At 42.5% G+C, this 11,206-nt stretch overlaps 1 protein-coding gene across 3 annotated transcripts; it reads right to left on the bottom strand.

Annotated features, from left to right (window-relative positions):
• Positions 1–256: 256 nt before the first annotated feature.
• Positions 257–7,161, bottom strand: LOC120463714 (uncharacterized). Of its 3 annotated transcripts, XR_016146798.1 has the most exons (3): positions 6,953–7,161; positions 484–6,858; positions 257–389 (listed from the first exon to the last, which is right to left on the bottom strand). XR_016146798.1 is itself a non-coding variant. In XM_089120919.1 (2 exons), exon 2 carries the CDS (start codon positions 6,594–6,596, stop codon positions 747–749), a length of 5,850 nt encoding a protein of 1,949 aa, XP_088977045.1. In that variant the 5' UTR covers positions 6,597–6,858; positions 6,953–7,161; the 3' UTR covers positions 257–746. The 3 variants fall into 3 exon arrangements, 1 of the variants encoding a protein (XP_088977045.1); XR_016146799.1 differs by having other exon boundaries at positions 484–7,161; XM_089120919.1 differs by having other exon boundaries at positions 257–6,858.
• Positions 7,162–11,206: the final 4,045 nt, after the last annotated feature.

Raw genomic sequence — 11,206 nt, 5'->3', positions numbered from 1 at the left:
AAAATTAAGTTTCTCCAATCTTCTCAAAACTCTGGATTCTGATAGAGGGCCATGAGACTTAGACCTGAGTGCAAAAATGGAGGCTCTAGCCCCTTCCAGAGCTGAGATATCGAAACTCAAAAATTCGGCCCGAAAAAAAAAAACGACAGTGGTACGTACCCCTTATTGGATCTCAGATGTTAAATGTATCCAAAGTTCGTTGGAGTTGTAGAAACTTGATGGTGTGTCTGATTAAAACACATGGAAAAAATACCAGTCCTTTGCTCTCTTTTATTTTCAGTTCAGGATGATAAAGTCTTAATTCACATGGAGCTGACACACATGATGCCAATGAACAGATGTTAATGGAGGGACAGGATAAACAGGACGTACAAGATGGTCTTTAGTCACTACAAACAATACAATAAAGGAAATTAAACTCATATAATTCATCAGTAACATATCAACAACATATATTTTAAACAATTGGCAAAACAAACTTACTCAACGCATCCTAAGGAAAGGACATGGTTGGGTGTCCATTCCAACCACCACACCTCACCAATACAAAAGGAAAAAAGGGAGGAAGTGAGGTCTACTTATAGACCTTGCCCAGGGGGTGTATGGGTAATGTAGTGAAACTGACAAAAGGATTGTGGGATATGAAGTGCAAATATGTAAGGAGAAAGAAAAAAAAATAAATAAAAAGTATAATTAAAGGATCAAATTCACAACAGCCGCCCCCAAATACAGTCATGTATTTGCTATTACTCATCTATTTCAGGTAATGGAATCAACTTAGCAACTGGACGTACATACGTCTTTCCATTAATATCAATCTCAGCTACTCTGACACGTCCATCCTGACTAGGTAAGAGGCGTACTACCCTGCCAATGGGCCATGATGCTCTTGGGAGTTGAAAATCAATTACTAACACGACAGCAGAGTCATTTAGATTAGGTTTTTCTCTATTCCATTTTTGACGGAGCTGCTGACCTGGTAAGTAATGTCGGATAAAAGATGTCCAAAACTGGTCAACGAGGGCCTGGCTGTGGCGCCAAGATCTGCGGCCAAGGAGCTTAGTATTGGCATAAATCACCTGAGGTAAAGACGAATCTCGCCGCCCCATGAGGAGGAGATTTGGAGTAATGGGGTCGAGATCTGAAATATTTGAAGAGGCGTAACCAAGTGGCTTTGAATTTAACACTCCTTCAACTTCTGTCAAAACGGTCCGTAGGACTTCCTCTGATACGGTTTGACTGCCGAGTACCACCCGCAATGCTGTTTTAACAGAACGGACCTCTCTTTCCCATGACCCCCCAAAATGAGGAGCTTGTGGTGGATTAAACTTAAATTTGATCTGCTGCTTTTCCAGTTTGTCTTGTAGCTCAGTGGGAAGGTTCTGGAAGGCTTCCTTTAACTCTCTTGCAGCTCCACGGAAATTGCTTCCCTGATCACAAAGAATCTCATACGGCCTACCTCTCCTGGATATGAAACGACGTAGGCCCATTAGAAAGCTGTCCACATCTAAACTGCTCAACAAATCAAGGTGCAGGCATCGAGTGGTCTGACACTTAAACAGAATGCCCCATCTCTTCTCTGTTCTACGGCCAATATTTACATGGAAGGGACCAAAACAGTCCATTCCGGTGGACCAAAAGGGAGGTTTGAACAACCGGAGCTTGGAGAGTGGAAGATCTGACATTTGAGGAATAGATGGCTTGGCTCTCCACTTCCTACATTGAAAACAAGACCACTGATGTTTTTTTACGGCTTGTCTCCCTCTAATTATCCAGTAATTGCGTCGAAGTTCTGAGAAAACTCTCTCTGGACCAGGATGGAAAAGTTTCTCGTCACAGTCCTTAATAATTAACTGGGTCAATGGATGTTTGGGGTCGAGGACGATTGGATGAACCATTCCAGGTTCCATATCCTCTACACGCCTGAGCTTACCGCCCACTACAATAAGTCCCGTTTCTTCATTGAATTCGGGAGAAAGTGTTAGGAGACAACTTTGAGGTTCAATGGGCTTTCCTTTCGTTAAACACTGATACTCGGAGGGAAAACTTTGTTGCTGGGCTTGTCTCAAAAGGAGATTTTGGACAGAAGAGGCGTCACAAGAGTCCTCACTATGTTGTCGCAGTAACACATTTGTTGCAAACTGTAACTCTGACCATGATTTAAAACGGGCAGGATCTGGGAGTACAATATCATCCAATTGTGTTAACCCACAAAAGAGTGGTTTACGAAGCTCAGGATCAGGACTATCAGATGTAGATACTAGATTTTTGGGCCATTCATCTGGAGGAAATTTCAGAAACGTTGGACCTTGTCGCCATCTATGATCAGGTTTGGCTAGCTCTACAAGAGTTTTGCCTCTCGTAATGTCATCTGCTGGATTCTGTGCAGATGGAATACATCTCCAAGAAGAGGGGTCAGTGAGCTCTAATATTTCAGTGACTCTATTAGCTACAAAAACTTTGTAACGGCAGGAGAGGGAATGCAGCCAAGACAAGACAGTTGTCGAGTCGGACCATAAGACAATATTTGTCAAAGGATGAGTCAATTCATTCTGCAGGAGTTTACAAAGCTGTGCACCTGTTAGAGCAGCGCAAAGTTCAAGACGAGGGATGGATATTTGCTTTTTTGGGGCAACTCGAGATCTTGCCATGATGAAGGAAGTATGTACCACACCCTTGTCAGTTCCCATTCGCAAATAGGCTACAGACCCGTATGCGCTCTCTGAGGCGTCGCAAAATATATGCAACTCTCTGGATGTGATTTGGTCGGAAGGTAAACTTAGATAACAACGTGGAAGCTGTATTAATGACAGGTCAGGGAGCTCAGTTTCCCAAGCCTTCCAGGCCTGTTGAATAGGATTTGGCATAAGGGGATCATCCCAGCCCCGGGACTTCATCCAGCATTGTTGTATGATGACTTTAGCTCGCGTTGTAAAGGGGGTTATGTAACCCAATGGGTCATACTGACTGGCGAGAACTTTATATATATTACGCAGGGTTGTTGTCTTATACTCCACTGTTCGGGATCGATACCCTAATGAATCAGAGGGACAGTGCCAACTCAGACCCAGAGCTCCTTCTTTGGGATCTAAACTGTCTTGATTGATCCACAGTTCAGCATTCTCAGACCTGGCTTCAGGAGGGAGATGTCGGACAACACCAGGCTGGTTACTTGCCCACTGTCTAATTTCAAATCCTCCACTCATCAGTAAAGAACGCATTCGGTCTAAGAAGTTCTTAGCAGATTGCACATTTGGGAAACTCTCTAAGCAGTTGTCAACATAGAATGACTGAAGTACAGAGCTCGCTATATCTTCATACCCTTCTTGGTGATCATGGACATGCCTTTGTAGAGCATATGTTGCGCAACATGGACTACATACCGTGCCAAAGGGCAAAACTTGCCATTCGTAGATGTCAGGTGGATTTGTGCTCTGCATATTGCGCCACAGGAAGCGTAGGAGAGAACGGTCTTCTGGTAATAGCCTAACTTGATGGAACATGGATTTTATATCCCCACTAATGGCCACTGGGCACTGACGAAACCGGAGTAGGACACCAAGTAAGGAAGGGCCCAACTGTGGACCAGGAAGAAGTTGACTGTTAAGTGACACACCTTTATATTGATAGGAACAATTGAAGACTATTCTCCTTTTTCCGTTATGCTCCACAATATGATGAGGAATATACCACGATTCATCAGATGAATCATGGGGAAGTTCCACTTTGGAAACATAACCGGATTCCTCCAACTTAGCAATCTCTTGGTTGTACACAGCAGCAGTTTTAGGATTTCTCTGGAGGCGTCGTTCGATACATCTGAGAGAAGACATAACTGCATTTGGTGTGGTCCGCAGCTTTATGGCGGAAGAAGTGCGCAATAACGGAGTGGCATATCTTTTCACACCATCCACATCAACTTTTTTAGACTTGGAGGCCAACAATTCCATAGCTGCCTGATCTTGCTTAGACCTAGTAATGACTTTCTCATTCCTGAAAGGAAGGATGTCTACTTTCCATAATTTCTCCACATCATGGCGAAGTTCTTCTAGGGGATTAGCGATGGTAAAAAGACACTGAGTCTCATCAGTGTTAGGAATCGGTATTGGGCCTTGAAGTACCCATCCTAACCTGGTCTGTATTGCAGCTGGAGATTTAGGAGGCCCGAAATACACCTGATCAATGGGATTTATCAGGTGTGGATAGTCTGCACCGATAAGAACAAGTGGTTGGACATTAGAGAAGGCTGGAAGGGGTAAGTCTCGAAGATGTCTGAAACGTCTCTGCAAGATCTCAACAGGATACGTCTGTTCTGCCAGTCCCAATCTAGCAGCAGAAAAGGCATTTGAAATGGAATACTTCTTTTCTGGATTGGTCATGGAAGATATTTCAAAGGTTACAGAAGAACCTTCAAGTGCAAGGGTATCTTGACGTACAGTTCTAACAATTAGGGACTCAGGTACCCCATTGAGGCCCAAAGACTCAGATGCTTGAGGTAGCAACATGGTACGTTCTGATCCATCATCTAAGATGGCATAGGTTTGCAAGGATCTTCCTTTATAATGGAGAAGTACTTCAACAACTTTAAGCAAGACCCTACCAGAACCTCCAAGGCGACTAAGATAGAATGTACCGTTATCTTGGTCACGACAATTAACTCCATGAAGGATACCAAGATGTCTGCCTTTGCACTGTGGACAGGGTTTCTTCAAGTCACAGTTGACAGCTAGATGGTTAAGCCCGCATCTCCAACATCTTTTGTTCTCTCTAATCCATGCATCCTTCCTGGTATCTTCTAGAGATTTAAAAGAGGGGCACAGGCCAATGAAATGATCTCTACTGGAACAATAGGCGCATGAATATTTGGAACTCCATTCTCCATCTCTCACATTCTGGGGTTGCTTATTAATGGATCTTGGCACAACAGAATTACTGTTAACTCCGTACAAGACTGTTCGAGTGTTAATGGAAGTCTTTGGTTGAGGTTTACTCAGGAATGGTTTTGGAAAGTCACTAACCTGATCAGCCATTGCTTGACACTCAGCTTCTTCTTGGAGCCAAGCGGAAAAGCTAATCAGGTTGTAGCTTTGACCCTTTAGGATTGTACGGGCATAACGGGCAAAGTTGGTCACATGCTCTGTGGGCAGTTTACTGAGTAGTTGCTGTACATGAGAAGCACAGGATAATTCAGATTTAACTTGGTCTTGGCCCGAAGATTGGAGCATGCCAACCAAAGCTCGAACCTTTAATGCGAAGCTACTAAATGCTCTGCTGTCACCTGGTCTCACCCTGGGGAGAGCTAGAATGGCTTTGATTTCTCTCAAAACTAGTTGGTGAGGTTGCCCATATTTCTGCTGTAGTGCAAAAAGAGCCATACTGTAAGGCCTAGGATCGTTAGCATAAGCTAAAGCTAGATCACGAGCTGGAGAAAATTTTAAATGATCTAACAAGATATGGAATTTGTAATGTTCTGGCTCATGGGGTGACAACAAATTTGTCAATGCTAGCTGCAACATTGCAAATTCTTGGGGATCATCATTAACCAGGAAAGGAAAGGTAGGTCCCTGAACACGAGAAGTAGGATAGGAAGGAACAGGATATGATGCATAATATGGTTGGGAATATGGATAAGGATGAAGGAATGGAATTGCAGTTGACTGGGTAGTGGGAACAATTGGTTGAATATGTGGGGCAGGAGGTTGTACAACATCATTCCCTACCTGACCTACAGATTGCATGTGAGGGCCTACATTAGCTGAGGCTACATGAGGAATTGCCGAGCTAGAGGATGGTCCTAATGGCTGTGAATACTGAGAAACAGCATACCGAGGCTGTGGAGGTAACTGTGCTGATGTTACTTGTGAGGATAACTGAGAATGAACCATGGCAGAGGAAAATGAACTACATGGTAAAACTGGTTGTGGTGGACCAGTTGGTTGTACCAACACTGGTGATGTTTGCACTTGAGGGGACTGACAATTAGAAGGCCCAGGAACCAATGGAACAATAGAAGGTTGTAACATACTAAATTGTAGTTGTGATGCTATATCATGTGTGTGCATCTGTTGGGGTGGACTACGTAACAATGAGGAAGGAGGAAGAGGCAGAGAACTAGGCCTACTAAATGGAAGCAGTGAAGGAACAGTTGAGGAATTACATTTCTCACATGTAGGTTTCTTTTCAGCTGTCTTAATACATGCACACAATTCTTGAACAATAGATGGATTAACTAAGGCATTATCATCATCATCAGAAGCATCATCAAAAGACTCAGAAAATTCAGAATGTCTGGAAGAAACTACTAACTGGGACATTTTAGACATCATCTCACCAAGCATACCCTTAAGTCCAAGTATTTCTTGTTTAACATCCATATCGAGCAAATCATGTTGAGGCTGTTCACAAGGAGCCAATGAGCTTGGGGAATGTCTTAAAGGTGGATTTTCATACTGAGTTTGGTGATGATCACTTACAACTAGTGTTGGTGAGGGAGGCGGAGGAGGACCATATTCTCTCACCATACAGTCAACAAAACGGGCAGGAGGTCTTCTGCTTCTCAGGCTGCGCCGGATTGCAGGTCTTGCATGGTAATCCATTCCACCAAATTTCTATCTCCGGCTCGAAGGACCATATATTGGATCTCAGATGTTAAATGTATCCAAAGTTCGTTGGAGTTGTAGAAACTTGATGGTGTGTCTGATTAAAACACATGGAAAAAATACCAGTCCTTTGCTCTCTTTTATTTTCAGTTCAGGATGATAAAGTCTTAATTCACATGGAGCTGACACACATGATGCCAATGAACAGATGTTAATGGAGGGACAGGATAAACAGGACGTACAAGATGGTCTTTAGTCACTACAAACAATACAATAAAGGAAATTAAACTCATATAATTCATCAGTAACATATCAACAACATATATTTTAAACAATTGGCAAAACAAACTTACTCAACGCATCCTAAGGAAAGGACATGGTTGGGTGTCCATTCCAACCACCACACCTCACCAATACAAAAGGAAAAAAGGGAGGAAGTGAGGTCTACTTATAGACCTTGCCCAGGGGGTGTATGGGTAATGTAGTGAAACTGACAAAAGGATTGTGGGATATGAAGTGCAAATATGTAAGGAGAAAGAAAAAAAAAAAATAAAAAGTATAATTAAAGGATCAAATTCACAACACCCCTTACGTTTTTTTTTCGGGCGAAAAATTAAGTTTCTCCAATCTTCTCAAAACTCTGGATTCTGATAGAGGGCCATGAGACTTAGACCTGAGTGCAAAAATGGAGGCTCTAGCCCCTTCCAGAGCTGAGATATCGAAACTCAAAAATTCGGCCCGAAAAAACAACAACAGTGGTAACCCTTACATTTTTTTTTGTCGGGCGAAAAATTAAGTTTCGCCAATCTTCCCAAAACTCTGGATTCTGATAGAGGGCCATGAGACTTAGACCTGAGTGCAAAAATGGAGGCTCTAGCCCCTTCCAGAGCTGAGATATCGAAACTCCAAAATTCGGCCCGAAAAAAAAACGACAGTGGTACCCCTTACGGTTTTTTTTTTTTCGGGCGAAAAATTAAATTTCTCCAATCTTCCCAAAACTCTGGATTCTGATAGAGGGCCATGAGACTTAGACCTGAGTGCAAAAATGGAGGCTCTAGCCCCTTCCAGAGCTGAGATATCGAAACTCAAAAATTCGGCCCGAAAAAAAAAAACCACAGTGGTACCCCTTATGTTTTTTTTTTTTCGGGCGAAAAATTAAGTTTCTCCAATCTTCCCAAAACTCTGGGTTCTGATAAAGGGCCATGAGACTTAGACCTGAGTGCAAAAATGGAGGCTCTAGCCCCTTCCAGAGCTGAGTTATCGAAACTCAAAAATTCGGCCCGAAAAAAAAAAAACGACAGTGGTACCCCTTACGTTTTTTTTTTTTCGGGCGAAAAATTAAATTTCTCCAATCTTCCCAAAACTCTGGATTCTGATAGAGGGCCATGAGACTTAGACCTGAGTGCAAAAATGGAGGCTGTAGCCCCTTCCAGAGCTGAGATATCGAAACTCAAAAATTCGGCCCGAAAAAAAAAACGACAGTGGTACCCCTTACGTTTTTTTTTTCGGGCGAAAAATTAAGTTTCTCCAATCTTCCCAAAACTCTGGATTCTGATAGAGGGCCATGAGACTTATAGCCTGGTTCTACCAGACTCTCGTACATACATTTCATTTGTACAGAGAGTCTGGCCTCCCTCAATTGAGAAACGTTTTCTTCCTTGTAGGCGGGTTCACTATTAAAGTTCAAATCTATTGGATCTGCCCAGAGTCACTCACGATCTGCCATAGCCAATCGCTAATGTGTGGTCGTGAGTGACGTATGTCATGCGCCGAAACGGCTGGAACAACCATAGACAGTAAAAGAAACAACAAGTCCGAACTCCGAATGATCAGAGGATTAAATTTACAATAGGATTTCAGTCAACGAGAGCTGCAGGTTTTGTTAATCTAGGAACAATTATTAATTCGAAATGTATATTTGACATGAAGGACAGTGATTATTCAGTCAATGCTGTAAGTTACAGTGAATGATCAGTCTGTCTGCAGATGTGTAATAAACAACAATTTTTCATATTACGTATTTTTGTTTCTTAATTACCTTAATTATGGTCTTCAAAGTATGTGTTTGTACATTTTTATATGGCATTTAGTTTTTTTTTTTTATTAAAACAAATTAACCATTGACATCTAAAACTGAAAATCAAATATAGTCTCCAAAGTATGGGTTTTCAAAATTTTATTTATGACAATTTTCTTTTTAAATCACAACCAATTTGTATGATTTACAACATGTAAAACTGACACACCAACCTCCTGTACGAGTGCACAAAGGGGCTCAAAATGTTCTATTCATCACAAGAATCAGTAAATTTACTGTTGGGAATCTGAGCGACTGACATGACTCCTGAGCGGATCTTCAACAATAGTAGCAGCCAGGACTCGGGGCTTCCGAACACCAGGCTAAAGTCCAAAATGTCACGGTCATTGTGCACGAGCTGCCCAGCACAAACTTCCAACCTTTCTGCCTCCTTCACTTGGTCCTCCGTTGTGCAACAAGAGGTGAGACGACAACAATCCGGCTTTAAATTCTGTATATTCGGCAGTTTCTTTTCCAACAACGGACCGAATAGCTTTTCTCACGTCTTTCTCCGCTGCCATTACTGCACTCAAACTGACGCACTACATCAACGTCATCGTTCTCAGCCACTCCCTCTATTCGCTGATTGGTCCTACAAAAAATTGATTTCTGGAAACCTAAGGATATGGAGCGGTCCCAGACGCAGTACTGAAGGAAAATGAAATTGAGCGGAAGTGCGTAGGCGGGCGCAGCCAGGCTATGAGACTTAGACCTGAGTGCAAAAATGGAGGCTCTAGCTCCTTCCAGAGCTGAGATATCGAAACTCAAAAATTCGGCCCGAAAAAAAAAACGACAGTGGTACCCCTTACGTTTTTTTTTTTCGGACGAAAAATTAAGTTTCTCCAATCTTCCCAAAACTCTGGATTCTAGAGGGCCACAAGACTTAGACCTGAGTGCAAAAATGGAGGCTCTAGCCTGTTCCAGAGCTGAGATATCGAAACTCAAAAATTCGGCCCGAAAAAAAAAAAGGACAGTGGTACCCCTTACGTTTTTTTTTTTTTTTTTCGGGCGAAAAATTAAGTTTCTCCAATCTTCCCAAAACTCTGGATTCTGATAGAGGGCCATGAGACTTAGACCTAAGTGCAAAACTGGAGGTTCTAGCCCCTACCAGAGCTGAGATATCGAAACTCAAAAATTCGTCCCGAAAAAAAACGACAGTGGTACCCCTTACGTTTTTTTTTAGGGCGAAAAATTAAGTTTCTCCAATCTTCCCAAAACTCTGGATTCTGATAGAGGGCCATGAGACTTAGACCTGAGTGCAAAAATGGAGGCTCTAGCCCCGTCCAGAGCTGAGATATCGAAACTCAAAAATTCGGCCCGAAAAAAGAACGACAGTGGTACCCCTTACGTTTTTTTTTTTCGGGCGAAAAATTAAGTTTCTCCAATCTTCCCAAAACTCTGGATTCTGATAGAGGGCCATGAGACTTAGACCTGAGTGCAAAAATGGAGGCTCTAGCCCCTTCCAGAGCTGAGATATAGAAACTCAAAAATTCGGCCCGAAAAAAAAACGACAGTGGTACCCCTTACGTTTTTTTTTTTTCGGGCGAAAAATTAAGTTTCTCCAATCTTCCCAAAACTCTGGGTTCTGATAAAGGGCCATGAGACTTAGACCTGAGTGCAAAAATGGAGGCTCTAGCCCCGTCCAGAGCTGAGATATCGAAACTCAAAAATTCGGCCCGAAAAAAGAACGACAGTGGTACCCCTTACGTTTTTTTTTTTCGGGCGAAAAATTAAGTTTCTCCAATCTTCCCAAAACTCTGGATTCTGATAGAGGGCCATGAGACTTAGACCTGAGTGCAAAAATGGAGGCTCTAGCCCCGTCCAGAGCTGAGATATCGAAACTCAAAAATTCGGCCCGAAAAAAAAACGACAGTGGTACCCCTTACATTTTTTTTTTTGGGCAAAAAATTCAGTTTCTCCAATCTTCTCAAAACTCTGGATTCCGATAGAGGGCCATGAGACTTAGACCTGAGTGCAAAAATGGAGGCTCTAGCCCCTTCCAGAGCTGAGATGTCGAAACTCAAAAATTCGGCCCGAAAAAAAAAACGACAGTGGTACCCCTTACGTTTTTTTTTTTTTCGGGCGAAAAATTTAGTTTCTCCAATCTTCCCAAAACTCTGGATTCTGATAGAGGGCCATGAGACTTAGACCTGAGTGCAAAAATGGAGGCTCTAGCCCCTTCCAGAGCTGAGATATCGAAACTCAAAAATTCGGCCCGAAAAAAAAAACGACAGTGGTACCCCTTACGTTTTTTTTTTTTTTTCGGGCAAAAAATTAAGTTTCTCTTATCTTCCCAAAACTCTGGATTCTGATAGAGGGCCATGAGACTTAGACCTGAGTGCAAAAATGGAGGCTCTAGCCCCTTCCAGAGCTGAGATATCAAAACTCAAAAATTCGGCCCGAAAAAAAAACGACAGTGGTACCCCTTACATTTTTTTTTTTTGGGCGAAAAATTAAGTTTCTCCAATCTTCTCAAAACTCTGGATTCCGATAGAGGGCCATGAGACTTAGACCTGAGTGCAAAAATGGA

Source organism: Pimephales promelas, chromosome 16 (assembly GCF_988280905.1).
Source record: "Pimephales promelas chromosome 16, fPimPro1.hap1.1, whole genome shotgun sequence".
Lineage (NCBI taxonomy): Eukaryota > Metazoa > Chordata > Actinopteri > Cypriniformes > Leuciscidae > Pimephales > Pimephales promelas.
Note: the sequence above shows the minus strand (reverse complement) of the source record. Positions and strands in the feature narration are given on the sequence as shown.

Excerpts from the sequence above, each read along its gene's own strand:
- LOC120463714 (XM_089120919.1), bottom strand. The coding sequence starts at position 6,596 with ATGGATTACCATGCAAGACCTGCAATCCGGCGCAGCCTGAGAAGCAGA.